The 25,365-nt window shown below is 43.6% G+C and overlaps 1 protein-coding gene and 1 non-coding gene across 2 annotated transcripts in view; both read left to right on the top strand.

Annotated features, from left to right (window-relative positions):
- Nucleotides 1-3,335: 3,335 nt before the first annotated feature.
- PPP1R8 (protein phosphatase 1 regulatory subunit 8) overlaps nt 3,336-25,365 on the top strand; it is a 39,594-nt gene continuing 17,564 nt past the window's right edge. The window contains exons 1-4 of the mRNA XM_033953664.1: nt 3,336-3,471; nt 17,370-17,430; nt 20,265-20,418; nt 21,219-21,439. Coding sequence (XP_033809555.1) covers nt 3,422-3,471; nt 17,370-17,430; nt 20,265-20,418; nt 21,219-21,439 — 486 coding nt within the window. The 5' untranslated portion in view covers nt 3,336-3,421. The remainder of the gene's footprint in view (nt 3,472-17,369; nt 17,431-20,264; nt 20,419-21,218; nt 21,440-25,365) is intronic.
- LOC117366243 lies at nt 19,375-19,544 on the top strand. Its single transcript, XR_004540520.1, has one exon.

The raw sequence follows: 25,365 nt of genomic DNA on the forward strand, positions 1-25,365 counted from the left end.
GTGGCACAGACCTCAGGGCAAAAGTTTTGCCACTTTTAGTCTCAGCATAGGGAGGGTAAAGCATTAGGATCCGTCAGAGCTAACTGTCATAGAGGTCTGTCAGAGCCATAACCTATGCTGAGACTAAAAGTGGCACAGACCTCAGGGCAAAAGTTTTGCCACTTTTTAGTCTCAGCATAGGGAGGGTAAAGCATTAGGATCCGTCAGAGCTAAATTGTCATAGAGGTCTGTCAGAACCATAACCTATGCTGAGACTAAAAGTGGCACAGACCTCAGGGCAAAAGTTTTGCCACTTTTAGTCTCAGCATAGGAAGGGTAAAGCATTAGGATCCGTCAGAGCTAAAATTGTCATAGAGGTCTGTCAGAGCCATAACCTATGCTGAGTACTAAAAGTGGCAACAGACTGCAGGGCAAAAAGTTCTGCCACTTTTAGTCTCAGCATAGGGAGGGTAAAGCATTAGGATCCGTCAGAGCTAAATTGTCATAGAGGTCTGATCAGAACCATAACCTATGCTGAGACTAAAAGTGGCACAGTACCTCAGGGCAAAAGTTTTGCCACTTTAGTCTCAGCATAGGGAGGGTAAAGCATTAGGATCCGTCAGAGCTAAATTGGTCATAGAGGTCTGTCAGAGCCATAACCTATGCTGAGACTAAAAGTGGCACAGACCTCAGGGCAAAAGTTTTGCCACTTTTAGTCTCCAGCATAGGGAGGGTAAAGCATTAGGATCCGTCAGAGCTAAATTGTCATAGAGGTCTGTCAGAGCCATAACCTATGCTGAGACTAAAAAGTGGCACAGACCTCAGGGCAAAAGTTTTGCCACTTTTAGTCTCAGCATAGGGAGGGTAAAGCATTAGGATCCGTCAGAGCTAAATTGTCATAGAGGTCTGTCAGAGCCATAACCTATGCTGAGACTAAAAGTGGCACAGACCTCAGGGCAAAAGTTTTGCCACTTTTAGTCTCAGCATAGGAGAGGGTAAAGCATTAGGATCCGTCAGAGCTAAATTGTCATAGAGGTCTGTCAGAACCATAACCTATGCTGAGACTAAAAGTGGCACAGACCTCAGGGCAAAAAGTTTTGCCACTTTTAGTCTCAGCATAGGGAGGGTAAAGCATTAGGATCCGTCAGAGCTAAATTGTCATAGAGGTCTGTCAGAGCCATAACCTATGCTGAGACTAAAAGTGGCACAGACCTCAGGGCAAAAGTTTTGCCACTTTTAGTCTCGCATAGGGGGGTAAAGCATTAGGATCCGTCAGAGCTAAACTGTCATAGAGGTCTGTCAGAGCCATAACCTATGCTGAGACTAAAAGTGGCACAGACCCTCAGGGCAAAAGTTTTGCCACTTTTAGTCTCAGCATAGGGAGGGTAAAGCATTAGGATCCGTCAGAGCTAAATTGTCATAGAGGTCTGTCAGAGCCATAACCTATGCTGAGACTAAAAGTGGCACAGACCTCAGGGCAAAAGTTTTGCCACTTTTAGTCTCAGCATAGGGAGGGTAAAGCATTAGGATCCGTCAGAGCTAAATTGTCATAGAGGTCTGTCAGAGCCATAACCTATGCTGAGACTAAAAGTGGCACAGACCTCAGGGCAAAAGTTTTGCCACTTTTAGTCTCAGCATAGGGAGGGTAAAGCATTAGGATCCGTCAGAGCTAAATTGTCATAGAGGTCTGTCAGAGCCATAACCTATGCTGAGACTAAAAGTGGCACAGACCTCAGGGCAAAAGTTTTGCCACTTTTAGTCTCAGCATAGGGAGGGTAAAGCATTAGGATCCGTCAGAGCTAAATTGTCATAGAGGTCTGTCAGAACCATAACCTATGCTGAGACTAAAAGTGGCACAGACCTCAGGGCAAAAGTTTTGCCACTTTTTAGTCTCAGCATAGGGAGGGTAAAGCATTAGGATCCGTCAGAGCTAAATTGTCATAGAGGTCTGTCAGAACCATAACCTATGCTGAGACTAAAAGTGGCACAGACCTCAGGGCAAAAGTTTTGCCACTTTTAGTCTCAGCATAGGGAGGGTAAAGCATTAGGATCCGTCAGAGCTAAATTGTCATAGAGGTCTGTCAGAACCATAACCTATGCTGAGACTAAAAGGTGGCACAGACCTCAGGGCAAAAAGTTTTGCCACTTTTAGTCTCAGCATAGGGAGGGTAAAGCATTAGGATCCGTCAGAGCTAAATTGTCATAGAGGTCTGTCAGAGCCATAACCTATGCTGAGACTAAAAGTGGCACAGACCTCAGGGCAAAAGTTTTGCCACTTTAGTCTCAGCATAGGGAGGGAAAAGCAGTAGGATCCGTCAGAGCTAAATTGTCATAGAGGTCTGTCAGAGCCATAACCTATGCTGAGACTAAAAGTGGCACAGACCTCAGGGCAAAAGTTTTGCCACTTTTAGTCTCAGCATAGGGAGGGTAATAGCATTAGGATCCGTCAGAGCTAAATTGTCATAGAGGTCTGTCAGAGCCATAACCTATGCTGAGACTAAAGTGGCACAGACCTCAGGGCAAAAGTTTTGCCACTTTTAGTCTCAGCATAGGGAGGGTAAAGCATTAGGATCCGTCAGAGCTAAATTGTCATAGAGGTCTGTCAGAGCCATAACCTATGCTGAGACTAAAAAGTGGCACAGACCTCAGGCAAAAGTTTTTGCCACTTTTAGTTCTCAGCATTAGGGAGGGTAAAGCATTAGGATCCGTCAGAGCTAAAATTGTCATAGAGGTCTGTCAGAGCCATAACCTATGCTGAGACTAAAAGTGGCACAGACCTCAGGGCAAAAGTTTTGCCACTTTTAGTCTCAGCATAGGGAGGGTAAAGCATTAGGATCCGTCAGAGCTAAATTGTCATAGAGGTCTGTCAGAGCATAACCTATGCTGAGACTAAAAGTGGCACGGATCTCAGATTTTTAAAGACTTGCGGTTTTCGATCCGCAAAGTCCCTGTTTTTACCCCTTCGCTGTGGGGGATAACATAACGGACTGGATCAGCGTGCATCTTGCTAGGAGCCACCCTTAGCATGAAGATCCCTCGGTGGTAATTTTCTGCCGGATCCCTAACTCGGAACCTTTTAGAACAGACTTCCCTTTCCCCCTCGTTTTAAAAACGAAACTTGCCCCAGATTTTCCTTACAGGGTCCAGGACCTTAACGCTGAATTGGTCCTCCTCCCCTCTGCTATTATGACTCCCTTGCCCCCCCCCCCCCTGCCACTATGACCCCATCAACCTCTGCCTCCCCCCTTTAAAAAAAGGAGTAAGCAAGTAACTACTCGCACAGCCCACTCTGACCGAGAGGGCGTGGACGTGCTCGGTCTCCGCCCCTCCTTCCCAGCTTCCGGAACCCGGAGGCGGGGGCGGAGCGCGCAAGCGCAGTGCGGGTGAGTCCCCCCTCTGTCCCAGCATGCTCTGAGCGGTCGGTGAATGGCCGAGCAGTGAGATGGCGGGGAAGGAGGCTCAGACTAGGCCGCTCTTCGACTGCCCGTCCTGGTGAGGGGGAGCGAGGGGCTGGGTCCGGTTGCAGTCAGTGGCTAGGTGTGTGTTCAGAGGGCTGGCGGTGTTGAGGGGGCTTCAGACTCGTGCCCTTGTGGTCCCTTGTGGTGGGGAGGAGCGCTGTAAAACGAGCGAGCGTTATAAACGCGCGCTCTGCATGTTCTTGTTAGGTCCTCGTTTTAATATAGAGTCCAGTCCGTTTTGTATTTGTATGACTACAGGGTTTTTTTTTGTTAGTTTTGTGATTTGTTTGGTTTTCTTTTCTTTTTTTTTGTAGTGGTCAGGTGTTGGCTCTGATTTTATAATTTGGGGGTGCTGGGGGGGATTGAACCCTTGATATCTGTTTTCTGTTAGGAGGGCTAATGTTGATTTATCTTAAAGAGAATTTGATTCTACTTTAGGTATGTTTTGCGATGTGCTTGAAATGGTGTTTTTGGAAACCTAAATAGAGAGAAAAACTTGTGGATTATTATTGTTTTTGATTGATTTTTATGTTTTTGTGTTTATGTTATTTTTATGATTTTTATGTTTTTGCTGCATCTATTTTGCCATTTTTATTTTTTTCCTCCTTATACATTGGCCCTCCTGCTTTGGAAAATTATTTGCTGTAGTTGTCTTTGGATTTGATGCAGATCTGCTCTTTACCAATATCTTGTGGTGGTGTTTTTTTCCCCTAGCTGTCTGTGCTGTTAATTAAATTATTTGTATAGGATTATGTTTCCTTCCTGCACAGCATTAGCCCAATTTACATTAATGGGTTGTAGGATTTTGATAAAAGGAATATTTTCAAAATGTTAAATGGTTTCTGTTTAAATAAAATGTTTAATATTAATTTCTTGGATTATATGAGAAAATGTGTACTGTGTATACAGAATAACAACTGTAGTATTCTGTTCTCTTAGAGGCCCTTTTACTAAAGTGCAGTAAAGTTTTGCACTTGCCACCTGTTGGGTGTGTTTCAGTAGCTGCTTGGGTAGTTACCACAAAGGAAAACATACTGTGCAGTAAAGCAGAGGTTCTCAACCCTGTCCTGGGGGACCACCAGGCCAGTCGGGTTTTCAGGAGAGCCCTAATGAATATGCATGAGAGCAATCTGCATATAATGGAGGTGCCATGCATGCAAATCTGCTCCATGCATATTCATTAGGGCTATCCTGAAAACCCGATTGGCCTGGTGGTCCCCCAGGACAGGATTGGAAACCACTGCAGTAAAGTGCACTGATGGTATCAATGTACTAATTGCTTCTTATGTAGGAAGCAGTAAGTTGTGGGGGAATTGGAGGTATGCATTTGACCAGGGAGCTCAAAGTCCCTCCTTGAGGGCCGCAATCCAGTTGGGTTTTCAGGATTTCCCCAATGAATATGGATTGAAAGCAGTGCATGCACATAGATCTCATGCATATTCATTGGGGAAATCCTGAAAACCCGACTGGATTGCGGCCCTCAAGAAGGGACTTTGAGATCCCTGCATTAGACATTTTTCAGAGTTAAAAACCCGTTCTGAGCTCTTTGGAAAGGATGGGATAGAAAACAAAATACGGTAATAAAAATCTCTGACACATTGTCAATACTTTTAGCTTTTGGACCATAATACAAAAATTAGTAACATCCTGATAAAGCTAGACATAAGAACATAAAAGTTGCCATACTGGGACAGACCGAATGTCCATCAAGCTCCGTGTTCAAACAGTGGCCAACCTGGGTCACAAGTGTCTGGCAAGATCCCAAAGAGTAACACAGATTTTATGCTGCTTATTCTAGGATTTCTCCAAGTCCATCTTAATAATGGCTTATGAACTTTTCTTTTACAATATTATCCAAACATTTTTAAAACCCTGCTAAGCTAACTTTTCACCACATTCTCTGGCAACAAATTCCAGTTGAATTACACATTGAGGGAATAAAATATTTTCTCTGGTTTGTTTTAAATCTACTACTTGTCCTGGGCACGTATGAGAGGGCTCCCTCTCTCTCTCTCTCTCTGAACATTTGAATCCTAGGTATGTGCTTAGTTTGTCAGTGCCTTAATGTGGCCCTGCCCATGGCAATGGATGTTATTTGGCAGTTTACATAGTAACCAATAAGAGAGCTGTAATATTAACCAACAGGCTTCACAGTAGGAATAACTTACAATGAAGTGCAAATTACTAAATAGAATTATTTGTAATCCCTGTGTGTGCATATCTAGGGGCAGTTTCCAGGGTAGGAAGTTATTTTTTAGGCTTAGGGAATTCCTCCTTTCAGATTTCTCCTCTCTATTTTCCCAATTCAAGTTATCTTGCATGCAAGTTTCCATGTTTCAAAGCTGGGACATAGAAATGCATTGGACTTCTTTTTTGGACGGTGGGGAGGAGTATAGGCCAACTGAATGTTCAGTTTTGGATTCGATACTGAAACCAGCCTGAAATCCAGATAAGGGTTTTTGGCTAAAAATGCAAGCACATTTTCTGTTGAAATCGAATCTCCCCACCCTTGCTGCTGCTAAAAGCCTGGTCAGCCTCCCCTTCCTCAACAAAAAAAAATCTGTCATCTTAGTGGGCCATTCACCACCTCTGCCTTTTATGCTGTTATGGGTTTTTTTAAAAAAAATGTAATCTTGGGAACCGCTGAGACTCCAGGTGGTATATACATTTTTAAAATAAATACTGTGGGAAATCACAGCTGCTGTTTTCACTATGCAGTGGGTGAAAACGGAGCAACTCAGCTCAGAATCGCTCCCACTCTAAAGAGACCATTAAGCCATCAGAACTTGTAGAATGTAGGCACAGGGAGGCCGGAGTTAGTGGGAGAACAGGGCTACAGTTTAGGTTTGTTCCTTATAGGAGGGGGTTTGTTTCTCTGATATTCCCAATCTGATTTGGCTCATTTTTTAACCATGTCTCTCCTACATTGCTTGCTTGCTGCATACATCTCAAATTCTCATTGCACGTATCTTCTGCAAATCGCTCTGAACTTATGTATCTTGCTGTAAACCGCTCTAAACTTATGTATCTTGCTCTAAACATATGCTTCTTGTTGTAATCACCGCATACTCTCATTGCATGATTCTTGTTGTAAACCGCTTTGAACTTATGGTAATAGTGGTATATAAGAAATAAAATTATTATTATTATTATATATTACATGCCAAGTTTTACCTCATTCTGTTAAATTGTCAGTTATTTTGCCTCCAGACAAACATTCTCGATCTTTTTTTTGTATAATTCTTCCTAACTTCCATTGGATTTGGAAGATTTAAAACTCTCTACTTCATAGAAACAGAAAAGGCGTATTCATTTAAGGAGATTGGCTCCACTAATGTAAACAATAAGAATATAACTTGCCATATGGCTTGTTCACAAACACCTCTGGGAGAAAACATTCAGAAGCTGTCTGTTGTATTAATATTTTTGAGTTTAAATTATTTATTTTAAAATTAATTTTATTTAAAGATTTAGCTTAGTGAAGTAAAAAAGGGTTTAATTAAAAAAAAATATCTCCAAAGAAAAATATCAAACATTTTCAAAAAAGGGCGGTAAGCTTTTCATATGTACTAGCCCCAAATATTACATGTTCTTTCCATGTTTACTTGGCAGTGAAAGAGAGTAAGGGCTCCTTTTATGAAGCCGCTGTAGCGGTTTAACGTGTGTAATAGCGTGCGCTAAACTGCTGGATGCGCTAGCCGCTATCGCCTCCTCTTGAGCAGGCGGTAGTTTTTGGCCAGCGCGGGGGTTAGCGCGTGATGAAAAGTTGCGCACTTAACCCCCATTACCATGGGCTTTGTAAAAGGAGCCCTAAGTATTACTGAGACAACTGGCGGACATATTTATTAAAATTTAATGCGTGCTAATGAATGTTAGCATGCACTAAGTACTGCACCATCCATGCACGCTGTCTATTAGCACACACAAAGCATTAGTAAATCAGGCTCTTGGATTTTCCAATAACATTGATAATTCATCAGTAAATACCAGTAGCCTTCAATGACACTTTTTAAAATTAGTAGTAAATTTCAGGGAGAAATAGAAGAATGTCACAAAAGCATTATTTGGTTTTTCTTGCATGCTTTATTTTATGTAATATATATATATATATATATATATATATATATATATATATATATATATATACACTTGACTATAAGTTGAGAAATTTAGGCAGACTCTCCCCCCACACACACACAACCCCCTTCACCCCCCCCCCCCCCGTAATACCATATACACCACTGTTTTGTGTTTTAAATTAACCGCCCCCTTGCTGACGGGTTATCTGTGTTCTGTATAGCACCGGCACCAAAGCATACATCACCCGAGTTCGGCTCCAGAGTGCATCCTCTGATCTGTCCCATCCTACTGAAACAGGAAGTTGAGTCAGAGGGCCATCTCTGGAGCTAAAATCAGTGTACACTGCAGTGCTGGTGCTATATAGAAAGACTGAGCACTAAATTTACACAGTGACAGAAAGGGGCGGGGGACGCCTACAAGCAGCCAAAAAAAAGCAGGGGCCATGCTGGGTCTGTGGGGTGGGGCAGCAGAGAGGGCATGCTGGATTTGGTAGGTGAGGTATGAATGAGGTAGGTAGAAGTGTCAGAAAGACCTGTTGGCTGGGGTGTGGGAGGGGGTTCCAAAATTGACTCTTGTCAGTTAACCAAATGATTACTGCATACGCTTGACTTATATATTGGTCACACCAATTTTGCCCATTTTAGTCTCAAAACTGCCCTATTTTGCCCATTTTAGTCTCAAAACTACCCTTGACTTATACATGGGATCAACTTATAGTCAAATATATATGGTATGTACTTTCAAGGTGAGTTAATTTCAGATACAGTAAGGTATTTCCCTGTCCTTGGAGGGCTCATCTAAGTTTTTACCTGAGGTAGTGGAGGATTACGTGATCTGCCCAAGATCACAAATAGCTGTAGTAGGATTATGATATTCCTTGCCTTCAGCTTCAGTTGATGACCCTTTGTGTGAGCTTTTCAATCTATGGTAAATGCTACTTATTCCCTCAAAATTTGTAGTTGGACAACTTTTAATACAATCTAATTGGATTTACTTTTAGCATTGTTTTATAATGACATAGTTATTAACTAGGGAATGGTGCCCATCTTTAACATTTTAAATGCCTTCCTTAACAATAAATAATTATTCTAGATGCGACAGACTTTATTCCTGGACCTGTGGGTAGTTGACCCCTTCTCACAAGAATTCATTGTACAGAGCCCCATTATCATTCTTTTGCTTTGCCTCCCATACCTTTGGGCTGTCTTTCAAAATTCTCAGTTGTTTCTCTACAAGCGAGATGGTAGGAACATGTTTTTCTGCTCATGTGTATTTATCAGTTAAATCCAGGGTTTTCTTGCTAACCATTTGCGAGACTATCGGTGCTGCAGAGGATCCCAATCTTGGAATATCTCTGGCTGTGGAAGAGGGCTCTTCATATTCTTCTTAGCTGTCTTTATCAATACTTTGCATCTATCTTGGCAGTGCTTGTGTTCTTATTTTCTTCATTCAGATCATGCACTAAAAGTTCGGGGTCTCAATGACTGATTTCTTAGGAGCAAAGGCTTGCTCCAGTTTGACTACAGTGGGCTTGAGCACAGGCTGATTGGCTCCATGGCAGTTTTTCTCCGGGATTGGGTTGATTGCTTTCCTCCCCATTTTGGCGTGCGCAATGTCTAGTAGGAAGAGTGGGTCCAAAAAGTGGCAAATGAGCTTCAACATAGGGAAATGCAAGGTCATGCATATTGGGAAAAAGAACCCGATGTTCACTTACAAGATGGGGGGGATCACCGCTAGGGGTGAGCAACCTTGAAAGAGACCTGGGAGTGATGATGGACACAACATTGAAGGCGTCAGTGCAGTGCGCCACAGCCTTAAGGAAAGCGAACAAAATGTTGGGTATCATTAAGAAAGGTAATCAGCAACCAGGACGAAGGAAGTCATCCTGCCACTGTATTCGTGCAATGGTGCGCCCGCACCTGGAGTACTGTGTCCAGTACTGGTCGCCGTACCTCAAGAAAGACATGGCGGTACTTGAGAGAGTCCAGAGAGAGCAACTAAGCTAATAAAGGGTATGGGGGACCTCTCATATACTGACAGACTGAAAAAGGCTGGGACTTTTCTCTCCATGGAAAAGCGACGACTCAGGGGAGACATGATAGAAACCTTCAAGATCATGAAGGGCATAGAAAAAGTGGACAGGGACAGATTTTTCAAACTAAGGGGAACCACAAGTACAAGGGGCACTCGGAGATATTGAAAGGGAAAGGTTTAGAACAAACGCCAGGGGGAAAATATTCTTTTCACCCAGAGGGTGGTGGATACATGGAACGTCGCTGCCGGAGGATGTGATAGGGCAGAAGTACACTACAAGGGCTTCAAAGAAGGTCTGGATAGGTACCTAGAGGACAAAGGGGATTGAGGGGTACAGATGGAGTAGAGGTAAGGTTATAGGGACAGGATTAAGAGGTAAATTATAAAATTAGTCAGAGACCACTGTTCAGGGCAGTGGGCCTGAGGGGCCGCCGCGGGAGGCGGACCGCTGGGCAGGATGGACCTCTGGTCTGCCCCAGCGGAGGCAACTTCTTATGTTCTTATGAGGCAGTCCAAAGATGCAAGCAATCTGGGGATTCCAGGGCTTCTTGAGGAAGACATTCTCCCTGTAAACTGTTTGCAGGCGCCCACACACAGCATAGGGCACAGTGAATAACAGGCTGACAGCCTGGGAAGTAAAAATCAGGGGGAGAGGGTTAAATTTTTTTTTTTTATGGCTCCTGGGGTTAGAATCAGGTTTGCCCACCTCTAAAATCCCCAAATTGCTAGTTTTTAAGACACCAGTGATGAAGCTCCCCTGGTCATTTTTTGGTGCTAAAAATTGCTGCCGTGGCGAACATCTTGGATTTCCTGATTTCAAAATAAAAGCTCTATCTGCCTCAAAACACCTTGATTTTGCTTAAAAAACAGGTGTGATGGATTCCTCATGCCAGGATACCTTGATTCATGCTAGATTGCAATCGACAGGCCATCTGAGGATCGTCCAGGTCCCACATTTTATGCAGCTTATGGGTGGAAGCTGCGCTGGCTAGCCTCCTCTAGTCCCTTGGGGGGAGGTGGGTAGTACCCACATGGTGCTAGGCCAAGCAAAAAGTCCAGGTTGATTGGGAGAGCAGTGCAGGTGTGTCCTTGTCAAAGTGCAGACATGTGCTGCCACAAAACCAAAGAAAAGAGCTTGGGAGGCATCCACAGGGGCTATCTGGACGTCCTATACAGGGTTCCTCCCCCCCCCCCAGTTTATCAATGATGTTTGAAGCTTACATTATTTAATAACAGCCATGTGGAACCCTCGGGGACTGTGGCCATGCTAGTGCCAGGGGTTTCCCCAGAACCCCCAAGAGCACAATTATCCAGGAACAGTTCCATGCGCAAGACGGGGAGGTCCAGTCAGAAAGAGGGCTCTATTTCAATGCCTTTATTTGCCTAATCAGGGTCCTCTGTAGCAGGAGATGCTGCTTCCTCTTTAGGGGGGCCGTATTATGAGGAGGCCCCTGATCTTGGAGAGGACTCGACTGTGTGCAGGCTGTTTAAGCCTTCAGTGCTTTTGGAGGTGATCGTGGAATCTCTCTTAGGGAATTCAGGAGTTATCTTGCGCAGTCCCCTCTTTCTTACTGAAAATGGTTTCAAGCTTCCATATTAAAACCAAGAAGTAAGCTTGCCTGTCTTCACTCACTCTGTATCATGGAAGAGCGATAAGATGTTGAAATAGTTGGATGTGTGCAGACTCTTACTGCGGTATCTGGGGGTTACAAATTAATTTTGTCTGTCGGATCATCTTTTCATATTGGCAGGGGCTGCCCATAAAGGCCAATCATCCTCAAAACAGACCATTTCTTCAGTCTATATCAGAAGCAGAGAGCATCTGCCTATATTTAAGGTGCACTCCACTAGAGTCATGGCTTCCTCATAAGAGGAATCTTCAGCGGTGCCCCCTGAAGACATCTGTAGAGCGACCACATTTTCCTCTCTTCATACGTTTACCAAATTTTTACAGGGTGGCCAAAATGGACTCCACATTCAGATCATCCATTCTATCAGCTGGCACATCTGTCCTGCCCTTAACTCAGGGTGGAGGTGGGATGGGACTGCTTTGATACATCCCATAGGTTCAAGAATAAAGTGTCTGTCGCACCAGAGGAAAAGATTAGGTTCTTACTTTGGTAAGTAAGAAAGTGTGGTGCAGTGGTTAAAGTTACCCTGAGGTTGAGGAGTCAAACCCACTCTGCTCCTTGTGACTCTAGGTAAGTCACTTAATTCTCTCTCACTATCCCCCGTCTCCAATTGCCCCAGGTCCATTAGATTGTGAGCTCACTGGGACAGACAGGGAAAAAAGCTTGAGTACCTGAATAAATTCATGTAAACCATTCTGACCTCCCTTAGGAGAACAGTATAGAAAAATAAATGAATGAATAGATAAAATCTTATTTTTAGCAGAAAGACACTTTATTCCTGAAGTCCGACCTGTCGGATGTTGATTTGCATTCTTACTGCCTCAAATGTGCTAGGGAATGTAGGCATCTTGTTTGTTTCTCTTATTCAGGTTTAATGAGGCTAGAGGATGTGACTGCCGCATTGAAGAATTTAGGGGGTATCTGTGGTTGTTGCCTTTTATTTTCACCTTGTTCTGTATTGCAAATGACTAAGTTTTGTTTTATCTGTTATATCGTAATGATATGAGCAGAATAGACATGTTTCTTGGGGAGTATCCCCAAACCACTTCCTATTCTATTTCCCCTATAGCACTGTTCTTCAACCGCCGGTCCGCAGAAAATTCCTGCCAGTCAGTGCGGGCCGGCGAGATCAAAGTGGTTACATTTCCTGTCGGGCATCTCTTCCCCTTTCCCTTCCAGGGCCGGTGTTAGGATCAGTTGCGGTACTGCTACAACGGACGGCAAAAAGAAAGACAGAAGCCGCGGGACTTTTCCTCTTGCCTGCATCACTATAGGCTCTGCCGATCTTGATCCTGCCCCCTCTGTAGTGACTTCCTGTTTTTGAGGGGCAGGATTGAGACCGGCAGAGCTTATAGTGAATAGTGAATAGCAATGCAGGCAAGAGGAAAGGTCCCGCGGCTTCTGTCTTCTTTCTAGCCATCTGATTTAGTGGGACCACAATTGAAGGCAGGGCTGATAGCAATCGAGTGCTGGAAGTTTGGGAGAGACATCCCTAAGCCCCATGGAATGGATGGCTCCCCCGCCACTGCAGTTCAGCGCTTGTCTGAGGCATCTTTGCATGAATCAAGTCCCAGCGAGCAAGGGAGGCAGGCAGCAGCATTATTAGGCTTAACTCTGAATGAAGAACAAGCCTTTCAAGTTGCTTCCAGAGTTCTGGGCAAGGGAACTGTAAGTAAACTGATGCGAGTTGAGAACTAGGCTGCTTCCAATTTAGTGTCAGTTATGATGAGACCAGCCATTGTGACACTGGAGTCACTCTGGGGCCAGCAGCCAAGGGAGGGAATAAGAGATGCTGGATTATGAGGAGAGGGAAAAATGTGATATACATGTTGTGGGAAGGGGATGGTAGACCCGGGGCGGGGGGATTGGTGTGACAGAAGGGAGATGGATTCCCTTGGGGGAGGATAGTTATTGGAACTAGGTGGGAGTTGGAAGAATAGGGACACAAAGACAGATGCTGGACCTTGCAGGGGGCAGAGAGACATGGGAAATGCTAAACACGAGGGTGGAGTATGAAGACAGAAGTAAGATGTTGGACATGGGTAGAGGGAGTATGTAGACAGAGGGGATATGCTGGACATAGTGAAAAAGGAATAGGGAGACAAGGAGAAGATGCTGAATAAGGAATGGAGGGAGTAGGGTGATGGAAGGTATCTGCTGGATTAAGATGGGGAAAAGGGGAGGTACTGGATTTGGATGGGGGAAGATGGTGGGCTGGCTGGCTCAGCAATGGGATGAAAAAAAAGAACACAGGAAGATGCTGGACATGGAGGTTGTAGAGTGAAGGATAAAAGCAGACTGAGTAGGAAGACAGGTGGGAGATGCTGGACATGGGGTGGATGCAGTAAGAAGAAAAAGGAGGTTCTGGATATTGGAGTAATAGATAGAAGACAGGAAGGGACAGAAGTGGCAGATAGACTGAAGACCTTGGAAAGAAAATTATGAAAAGACAGAAGAAAGCAAACAAAATGGGCAGACAATAAAGGTAGAAAAAAATAATTTTATTTCTATTTTGTCATTAGAATATTATCATATTTGAACTATATATTCTGCTAGAGACATAACTGAGGACTGAAAAGCCCAGGCAGTGCTTCTTTAGCTTCCAGCTGGCTTAGGGCTGGCTCTCTCTGACAATGGGGCACTCCCCTAACACTATTCCTGTGACTACAGTATTCTGTTAGCATGATATTTCTGGGTAGCATTCTGTAATAATTTGGCTTGTTCAGTTTTCTCGATAGTAGAAGGGATATATAAAAAGGGAAGGGGAGACAGGGGTTTTATTGGTCCTTGCTCTGTATATTTGTATTTATGTTTAAAATCATTTTTATTAAACAGCACAAGTAATAAGAAACAGGAGTTCCAGAAACAATTTTACAGGCATAAACCACAGCCAATCTCCCCATCCCCAACCACCCACCCCCCACCCTCCCCGGGCAGCAGCAGCGGCAACCAAAGGAAGAACAATTTGTTAATAAACACAAACCAAAAGGAACAAATTAGGAATCCCAAATCTTCTTCTGAACATAAGGAGTGAAGGTAAGACTAAATAACTGCCAACATTGACAGAACAAGCGTCCCGCTTTAGAGGACAAGTCCACAATGTCTCTGCGTTCCAGCAACATTTGATGCAACATTAAAACTCTCCATTGAGAAATGGTAGGAGGCTGAGAGGAGAGCCACTGTAACAAGATACATTTGCGGCCCAGCAGTATGGTTTTCCGAAGAAAAGCTGCACAGCCCGGTCTAGGCGGATGAAAACGAATTTGTAGAGTAAAAAGAAAACTTGGATGTAGTCTCCAGGAGCACTGCCATAACTGCGCCACAGAGGACACCAACTGAATCCAAAAAGAAGACACAAGCGGACAAGTCCAGAACATATGTCCAAAGGAAGCCATTGGGTGCGCGCATTTACCACAGCAATGTCCCAGACTGATTCCCATCACATGGGCTCTCTTAGGCGTATAAAAGGCTCGCAACAGGAATTTGTAATTTTGCTCCCTCTCAACAGAGGACAGAGTGGCAGTTGTCCCCAAACGGATACCTTTACGCAGCATGTCCTCGGATATGGGTAACTGAAGGTCATCCAACCACTTCCGAGCCAGCACCACAAAGTCCAGCGCACCAGCACGTTCTTGTAAAAACTTGTGGTAATATTTCAAAGGGACAGGTTCTTGTGCCGTGAGGGACAAGGCCTCCTGCAACTGGTCTTGTATGTCCCCCGATATCACCACTGGGGTCAGGGCCCGCAAGTAATGTTGCAATTGACTATAGGCCAACCAGTCCGTAGGTAAGAGGTGAAACGTCCGTTGAAGTTCAGCAAAAGAGACAGGAAGACCAGCGCGCGTCACCACCTGGGACACATACTGGAGACCGGCACCCGACCAGCGCCGGAACGATGAAGAATCTAGCCCAGGTAGGAAGTCGCCATTACCCACAATGGGGAGGTAAGGTGTAGTAAAGGAGGAGACCTTCAATATTCTGCACAGTTTTCTCCAGGCCGTGCGCATAGCAGGCAAGAAGGGATGACACTGTAACAAAGGTAACTCAGGCAAACGAGGAGAGTGAAGGAGATAACTAAAATGGTACGGCTGCAAATGAAAACATTCAACAACAGGCAAGGAAAAACAGGTTGTATTACAAAACCAGTCATGGATATGTCGTAATTGACAAGCCAAATTAAACCTAGATACACACAATAAACCTAACCCCCCCCTTGAGTGGTTGGAAGCTGTAACTTAGCTAGCGATATTCTAGCCCTTTTACCCTGCCACAAATAAGCGGAAAGATGGGACCTATGTTGAGATAAGTGTTTGTGTGGTCAACATAATGGGGAGCATTTGTAAGATGTAGAGCCATTGTGGGAGTATCATGTTGTAAAGAGCTATACGTCCAGAAAGTGAAAGGGGAAATGATCGCCAGTTACGTAACGTGGACGCCGTACGACGGAGTAGGGGCAAAACGTTAGCATCATAAAAGTCCCTTCAAGTCCTGTGGAATAACCACCCCTAAGTAAACCAAAGAAGAGGGAGCCCAAGTCAAAGGAAACCCGCCTCCCCAAGTGTGTTGTACCTCAGTGAGTGTAGGAAGTGCTAGAGACTTTTGCTTATTAAGGACCAAACCCGAATAAAGATAAAATTCATCTAAGAGTTCCAAAGCCCGAGACAACGAGCGGTGGGGGTCACCCAAAGTAAGCAAAAGATCGTCAGCAAAGGCCAATACCCGCAGCTGAGAAGAGCCCTCAGGCAATCCAGTAATCTCATCATCCTTCTGCAGCGTGCGCAGCAAAGGATCCAAATATAAAAGAAAAAGAAGAGGGGACAACGGGCATCCTTGCCGCGTCCCCTTACCTATGAAAAAAGAGGGAGAGCGCACACCATTAACCAACACGGAGGCGGTAGGTCCGAAAACTGAATTGAGGACCACGAGGTGGGGATGCGCCCTCTAGTGGGCAAGAAGGCATGCACATGCGTGGTGCAGTGTAGCAAACTTGAAACTTCAATCAAGTTTGCTTGAAAAGCTGTCCGCGCTGGGGCTCCGTAGATGACGTCACCCACATGTGAGAATATATGCCTGCTGTCCCTGGATAACACCTGTTACGGTAAGTAACTGTGCTTTACCACCATTCTCACGGGTCTATTACCTGCCTGATAAAGGACATAATCAGCAACAAAAAGAAAAATCCTCAGATCAAAAACCCTTAAATATTTCAGAAATTTTAGAGACATCTGAGAAGGACTTGGCATCGTCAGCCACTATGATTATTACTGTAGCCTTACCAATTGATAAAACATGGTTGTTAAAGCTTTACTTTAAAAATAGAAAAAAATTTTCCTTGGTCACAAAATACACGTTTCCAGATTTAGCATGGGAGGTGCAAAGGCGCCGCCGTGAATTTCTTCTTTTGAGACCTGGGGTTATATCTTGGGGGGCTACTTTTTATTTGAGACATCTATGTAAGTGTATTGTGTGTTACCGTACTGTTAAGTATGTGTTCTTTGAACCATCTCAATTGACAACTTTCGTGGCAATGTCTCGTCTGGATGGAAGAAATCTTTGAGCCCTATAAATTGATTAAATAGAAGACCTCTTTTCAGTGCTATAGCTTTCAGCTTCTTGTTAAATACTTGGGGCTCCTTTTACAAAGCCGCGCTAGCGGTTTTAACGCGCATAATAGCTCTTGAGCAGGTGGTAGTTTTTCGGCCAGCCGCGGGAGTTAGCGCGTGATGAAAAGTTGCGCACGTTAAACCCGCTAGCGCGGCTTTGTAAAAGGAGCCGTTAGTATTTTCTTTTATGTTTCGCTGTTTTTGAAGTCTTGGATCCCAAGTTGAGGACTTGAGCATAAATAGTTAAATTTTGTTAACTTTATTAGTTATAGTTTCAATGTATTTAATGTACCTTACTATTATTGGTTCTGTACAAGTGTAATACTTGAATTTTAAAGTGAAAATCAATAAAGATTTAATGAGAAAAAATTTGAGAAACAGGTCATACTCCAGATTACCCTAACTTAATTCATTACTGTCACAGTATGTGCAAAAATAGTCCATTTCAAGAAATTGCCCCAGAGAATTGGAAAGTTTTCATTGTATTCTTGAATGCCAAAGTAAATAGCAAACCATATTTTCTGATATCCACATAAGTAACATTCTTGTGTTAAAAATTTATACTTTTTTTTTTCTCTATTCAGGGCAGGAAAACCTCCACCTGGCTTACATCTTGATGTAGTCAAAGGCGACAAACTTATAGAGGTATGGAAAAACACGTTTTGTGTTAGCGTATTAAAGGAGCACACCATGTTGATTTCAGCAGTGAGCTAGCTTAAATGCAGTATTCACTTTCTTACTGGATTATAAAGTTCATATGGCTTTACCTGTAGGATACAGGAAGATAGGGACATAATCACTTAGCAGCCCCTAGCTACCTAATGGTTCTTGGCACTGGCCTGGTTCTCCATTGTTGTCAGCTTTGAATTTACATTATCCTTGCTGTGACTTCTACCAGCACCATGAGAATAGCGCAAGTGCTGAAATCTATAGGCATGGAGATGGTAGGGAAAAGGAGGAAGAGGAGGGAGAATAGAACCGGGAGGAGAAGGAAGAGTGAGTGGGAGACAAAATATATGCATAAAAGATGGAAAGTTAGACAAAGCTTTTAGCTTGGCAATGCAGTATGAAAAGTTTTGAACAGGTGATCCTTACTTTTCAAGGATTTGCCTACTGTTCTGAAGCATTGTTTCACTTATTACTTTAGCATATATAGCACTGATACCAAAACAGTGCCTTCTAGTACTAAGCAATGGTCCTCCGAGTATAAAAAATGTATAAAGTTCCTTGCTATGTTAAAACACAGCCAGTATTGTACTTGAGGAAAAGCAAAGGGGGGATTGGAGAATGGGGACTGTACATTAGATAGATAGTGAGCCCGCTGGGAGAATGGGATAGAAAAATAATGTGCTAGGTAAGGATTTTGGAGGGACATACCTCAAACGTGCGATTTAGGTACCAGGAGCTGCTGGCTTATCCTAGAAAGTATTTTTACTGGTCTTCTGTGTTACTAGATTTTGTGAAGAAGGGTAATAATTTTAGTAGTAAGTACATTTGCAGTTGTCATCTATCAGTTCTTAGACTTTGTATAATTTATAGCATTCCCTTGAATGCTAATTGATGCCTCTCTAAGCTGAAGCAAATTGTCATTTTTTTTGTAGTAGGTGAAAATTTGTGAGAAACCAAGTTATACTGTTTCTTACTTCCAGTCGAGACCATTAATCAGTGTAGTATCCCGTGTCTGACAATACATTACTATTTATTATTTCTAAAGCGCTAAAAGGCGTATGCAGCGCTGTACATTAATAGATGTTCCCTGCTCAGAAGAGCTTACAGTCTAATTTAGACAGGACATTTTGGGGTTGGGGAGATTATGGTAGAGGAAATGATACAGTAGGTATAGGTATCTGACAGCAGTGAGTGGGAGTTATGAGTTGAAAACATTCAAAAAAGTGGGCTTTTAGCTTGGATTTGAACGCTGCTAGAGAAGGGAGCACGACGTATTAATTCAGGCAGCCTGTTCCAAGAGAAAACCACTTCATATTTGGACCTTCCGTTGAGCCATTAATGAGATACCCCTCCTTCCAAGAAGAACAGACGTGCTCAGGAGCCCCAGATTAACTAAAGGAGTCTCGGTCTTTACAGCTGCTGCTGCACCCACCTACCCACCCAAGTGGGCTGTGTGGTGAAGTAGCCGCTGTAGGGAGCCAGGAGCCAAGGGTTCATCGTTTCCCTGTGCTGATTGCCTGCTGCTGTTTTTCACAGAAACATAGAAACATGCTGGCAGATAAACGCCAAATGGCCCATCTAGTCTATTAATGATTTGAAAGTATTATTGTATGTTTTTTTTTTTTTAATACATTGAAATCAGGGGGGAGGGGGTGAAAATGATTCTCATGTATTTTATTGATAGATGCAAGTGCTGTTTTTTCAAATAACTTGTATGAATTCTTGTATGCACTGTTTTTTGATTGAAAATGAATAAACATTAAATTAAAAAAAACAACTATTCCTATTTCTTTGTATGTCAGTGTCTTAAGTGTTCATAGGTGACTGTCGGTAAAAGCTGATTTTGTTACTCAAAATAACAGTTTCTAGGAAAGGTTTGAAGTAGTTTAGTATGATTTTTATCATGGTATCATCAAATAGATGCACTTGATACTAACCTAGGTATCTGTACCTCTGTTTTTTTTTTTTTTTCTGAACACCTGAGGTATGCTGTGATACTTGGGACTAAGGAGTGCGATATAAAATCAAGCCCTGAGATTTAAGCTCAGTGTGCAGAGAGACACCCTGGGTTATAACTCAAAGGCACACCTTTTCATATTGTTGAATCCTGTAAGCTGGGACACAAAAGGTCGGATTCTCTATCTGGTGCCGATATCAGCATCTGTCGATCACGCCACAGTGACGCCTAGGAAATCGTGCCTCCGGGAAAGATAGGCGCTGGAAATGTAAGCCAGGGTTTTCTAGGCCTACATTTCCGACACCTATCTTTCTTGTGAATCGCACAATTCTGGCCCTGATATATATATATATATATTTTTTATTTTTAGGCACTGGTGGGTACTTTGAAACTTGATTAAAACATTGTTAAACGTCGTCTTTTACTGAGTTTGGGTGCCTGCCAGTGCCTAAAAAAATAGGCGGATTTTTTTTTCCTATCTGAATAGATATGAGTACCAGGATAATTATCTTCAATTTTGGAAGCTAGGGAGAGAAGTGTCAAAATACTTTTTCTTGACTTTCAAAGAGTTGCAGCTAGTAAATATGATTTTCCATACGAGGGGCCAGCCTTGGCATCTGATTCATCCTAATTTAGGGCTTGGGGTAAAACTGCTGTACTGATTCATGCTGTTATTTCAGGCCAGTACCTTACAGATTCTATGATATTTTTCACATGTGTATTGTTAAATTCCTGTTTTCTGTGGTTTTCTCTGCAGCAGTGTGCTTGGAAGTCTTCATTTGTTTGATGATTAACTTTTTGATTTTGATAAATAAGTGATGATTCTCTTCCTTTAATTGGTTTCTGGTTGTAGAAGCTGATCATTGATGAGAAGAAGTATTATCTCTTTGGGAGGAATCCTGATTTGTGCGATTTTACAATTGATCATCAGTCCTGTTCACGGGTCCACTCAGCTTTGGTCTACCACAAACATCTGAAGAGAGTTTTCCTCATAGATCTCAACAGCAGTAAGTGAGAGGATTATAGGGTGGGCTCAAGAAACACTCAAAGATGGTGGTTTGGAGCCCAGATGGAGCAAGAATGGTGCCATCTGGTGTAAGCGGGGAGGCTCCTTCTATTTCTAGTTGGAAGGGTAGGGGCAAGGTGGGCAACCCTTCCAAATGTTGACTGCATTGAGAGAGTGAAAAAATTATAGTTCCCTTCCTCCAACCTTGCAGTAATCTTTCTCTATTAACAGGACCAAGTTCAAAACCTAGGGTTCTTCTTCCTCATATCCTTATAAGGATGATTGTATTTTAAAAATTAGAACTATTTGCAATGAAGAAGGTAGTTTTGGTTTTTTGGATATGCTGAAGCATGAGCCAGCAATATAATATGGCATTGGATAATGGAATTGGTTTAGAAGCTTGTGGAGATGGGGAATAACTTTCTAGAGTAAATAGTTACTGGAATCTTTGTATTTATGTATGAAAGTGTCTGAAGCCACTACAAGAAAACTTTATTGATCTTTTGGGATTTTGGCACCAGTTCAGAAAAGTGCATTCCATAGTATACAAACTGGAAAAAGTAGGTCTGACTACTGGATGAATTTTGCCCCATGGTTCAGTCCTTTGAGAAACAAGCTTCTCTTTGCAAGCAGGAGCAGAAGGAATCCACATTTACATGTGCAGTGCTAGCTTTCTTTTTTGCAGTAAAACCTTCCCCCTAAATTTAAGTATAAAAAAATTTTTAGCCTGGTATCGTAGCTTTGGTTGTGACCACCTGAAGCATTTTCTGAGAGTTGAGCATATTCTTTCTTTCCACTCAGCACATGGCACCTTTTTGGGTCATATTCGCCTGGAACCTCACAAGCCCCAACAAATTCCCATTGACTCAACGGTTTCTTTTGGTGCCTCTACTCGTGCTTATACCCTTCGAGAAAAACCACAGACACTACCTTCAGCTGTGAAGGGAGAAGAGAAGATGGGAGGGGAAGATGATGAGCTGAAGGGGCTGCTGGGCCTTCCCGAGGAGGAGACAGAGCTTGATGTGAGTATTACTAGCCACATTGCTCAGAGCTTGTGATTCTTCTTAGAGCATGTTGTGAATTTTAAATTGTCAGTTATTGTAATGGCATGGAGTGGGGCTTCATTGATGACATACACATGCAAGTCTCATAATAGAATTCATGATCATTTCAATTACTGTATATACTCAAATATAATCCAGGATTTTAATGGGAGTCCTGATTTATATTCGGACCATGCTCCCCCCCCCCCCCCCGGGCCCCACTCCTTCCCTCCAAGACTTATTGCAGGCCTCTGCCAAGCTGCCAGACTCTGCACCCTGTCCCCCCTCCCTGTCCTGGCCACCGTACCTCCTTTGCCGCTGGAATCCTTGGTGGTCCAGAGTAGAGGTCTGCATGGTAATGGGGATCCCCCTAGGTCAACTGAACTCCCACGGGGATTGATCTGGGGTTCCTATCCCGAGGCCTACCTAATTTCCGGTCCGGCGCCGAGCTGAGCTCCCGAGTCCCGACCAATCAGCAGCAACAGTCTCTGTCACATAGGCAGTGAGCTCAGCACATAGGCATCATCTGTCTTTTTCTCTCTCCCCAGGCATTCCAGCTTATCTGTTATCTTTCCCCTTTCATCCAGTGTGTCTGATCTCTCCCCCTTTCTATCTACAGTCTGTCTCCTCTCACCTCCTACATCCAGTATCTACCCTCTCCCACCTGACACCTCAGCTGCCGCCAGACTGACACGAAGCCTTCCCTCCGATGACAGCTCTGACTTCGGGGGAAGACTTCCGGGTTGGCTACATATGGTGTGCTGCAGGCAGGAAAATGAGACGAGCCTCTCTGCTCGAGCTGCCTCCAACCCCTGCTGTTATCTGTACTCGAATGAAGGGGTGGGAGGGAGTGCGTTTTTGGACACAGAAGGCATGAACTTGGGAGAGAGGATGGAGGAAAGGAGAGAAGTAGATGCTGAAGTGGGGGAGGGAATGCATTTTTGGACAAAGAAGGTATAAATTTGGGAGAGAGGAAGGGAGGGAAAGAGATGCTGAGGTGAGGGAGGGAATAGAAAGGGAGAAGTGGGTGTGTCAGTGAGCAGGAAAGAGATGGTTGTGTACGCACAGGGAATGGAAGAAAGAGGATAATTTTTGGTCATAGGGAGGGAGTGAGGTACAGATGATAAGGAAGAGAAAGATGAGGGAGAAATGTAGTGGAAAGGGAACAGTGGGACACATTGAAAGGGATGCAAGAGGGAGGAATGTTGGACATAGTAGTGAAGGGAATGGAGGGAGAGATGTGGCATGTGCTGGAGAGGGGTGATAGAACAGAAGGAGAAATATGGGGCTGGTGGGCAGGGGCGAAAGATGAGAAAGGGATGAATGCTGGACCATGGTAGGAAATACCAATGGACAGCAACAGAAGAATTTACAGAAGATGGGAAAGTTTTACCTCATGCAAAATTGTCATTTCTTTAATAAGACATTAACTATTTTTTCTGAGGCCCTTCAAGTACCTACAAATCCAAAATGTGGCCCTGCAAAGGGTTTGGTGGAGTTGAAGGGAAGGGAGAGAGGTGCCTGACCCATAGGAGAAGGGGAAATGGAGGGACAGGAGAGAGGTACTACCCAGGAGGCTGAATCCAAATGCTTCAAATTACTATGATATCTTCTTGTAAGTGAGCATTTTTCTTATCAGGCTGCTTCTCACGACAAAGATTTCCATCCATTATTGATCAGATCTATATCTTATAAGCACTATAGAAAACTTTTGAAGACTTTTCTTTTTTTCTAAATTTCTGACTAGCTAAATTTCATCGCATTTCACTAATATTGTATTTTCCCATAGCATAGTCTTTTGTTAACAGCATTGAACTAATGGCTAAGTGGTCTAGAAATCTGCTATTATGTTCTTAGATTATCTTGAAGTTGTCTGTATACACTCCAGACATAGTTTGCTTTATTCAAAATCACCACAGCTCTACCTTTAACAGCCTTCTTGATCATGATGGTAATATATTCCCTTAAATTCTTCAATGCCTCCCTTTCACTGTTGTTCAAACTTCCCCCCTCAATAGTCGCAGGTTCAGCAGCACTCGCAACTTCGATTTGCGGGTTTTTTCCCTCCCGGACTTACTTTTTAAAAACTCTACAACTTACTTAGGCCACGAGACTACAGCGGGAACTCACGGCAACCATTTTTGTTTGTGGATCTGCACAGGGTAGGAGCAAACGAAGATTGCTCTTTCCCTGTTTCATCGTTAGACCACCAGGCTTTAAAAAGTAAGTTGTGGAAAGGTCTGAGAGGCGGGAGGAAGACGGGGGTGGGTCAGCCTTGGCCCTAAGTAGGTTGTGGAGGGGTCTGTGAGGTGGAAGGGAGCCAGAGGTGGGTCAGAGTTGGACCTATAGTTATTCGCGGGCTGGCTTTGGCTTAACCCCCGTGAATATTGAGGGGAAGTATATTTTTTGTTAATGTAACTTTGATCCCAAGTCTTTACTTCCTTCAGGACAAATTAACGAAAAACATTGATAACGAGATTCGGGCTCTGGGTGGAATCAGTTAGATTTTGGAGCCAAGGTGGTGAACTCTTCATTGTGGACATTATCCTGAAAAAATAACTTGATTTGTAATGATAAAAAAATTACTTCAAAGTCTATTTGAAACTGAAAAAAATCAAATCTTGTTGAAGGAACAAATGATAACCCTTTGGATAGCAATTTGGTTTCCACTTCGAGTTTCCTTGTAGATAAATTTATAACCACTACCTTCTCTTGTTTTTCTGCGAAAGTGTTTGTTTGCAGGTACAGTCTCGGCATTGTTTGGCATCTTTAATGTCCTTTTCCTCTGTCAGTGGTCTCAAACTCAAACCCTTTGCAGGGCCACATTTTGGATTTGTAGGTACTTGAAGGGCCTCAGAAAAAATAGTTAATGTCTTATTAAAGAAACTAGTATTTTAGCCCATTACATTAACGGGTGCTAGAATATATGTCTGTCTGTCTTTATTTCTGTTTCTCTCTTTCCCTCCTGCTGTCTTTCTTTCTTTCTGTCTGTCTCTCTCCCTGGCCCCCCTTTGTCTGTCTGTCTTTCTGTGTCTCTGCCTGCCCCTGTGTCTTTCTTCTTTTCTTTCTGTCTCCCTTCCTCCCGCTGTCTGTCTTTCTATCTATCTGCCTCTCTCCCTGCCTCCTATGCAGTAGCATTTCTCTCCCTTCACTTCCCTGTGCAGCAGCCACAGCAGTATTCCCTCCCCCTCCATTTCCCTCCCCCCATACCACTTCCCTGTGCAGCAGCAGCGTTTCCCCTACCTCCCCTTTCTCTTCCCGCGATCCCGACAAACCTGCCGATTCCAGCAGCATGTGCAGCACTCTACACACGCTGCTTCGGGGCCTTCTACTGCCCTGATTTACAGGGCACAGCAGCCACCCCTAGCATGGCTTACTTTAGGTTTCTTCCCCCTCCCCCGTTGCCGAGTCGCTGTTAATATTCAGATGCCATTTCTCTGTCTCGCAGCGGGCTTGCCGGCTCTGGCCAGACAAAGTTCATTTTTTAGTTCAAAGCCGACGCTGCGTCTCCTCTCTCGATCCCCGCCAGAGTTGGAAGTCTTCACCGACTCTGGTGAGGTTCGATAGAGGAGCTGCAGCGGGGGCTTTGAACTAAAAAATGAACATTGCCTGGCCGGAGCCGGCAAGCCCGCTGTGAGACAGAGAGATGCGTGGTAAGTGCGCATGCGCACTCTGCCGGCCACGGAACTACAGATCAGGCAACACGGCGTTAAGAGTGCGCATGCGCGCTTAGCGTTTTATTATTATAGATGACAATTTTACATGAGGTAAAACTCTTTATAGTTTATAAATCTTTCCTTTTGGCTAAGTCTTCATAATAATATTGTCATTTATAGCTAAAGAGACATATGATCAAGAAATTGTTTTATTTTACTTTTGTGATTATGATAAACATACTGAGGGCC

Source organism: Geotrypetes seraphini, chromosome 8 (genome assembly GCF_902459505.1).
Source record: "Geotrypetes seraphini chromosome 8, aGeoSer1.1, whole genome shotgun sequence".
In the NCBI taxonomy this organism is placed as follows: domain Eukaryota; kingdom Metazoa; phylum Chordata; class Amphibia; order Gymnophiona; family Dermophiidae; genus Geotrypetes; species Geotrypetes seraphini.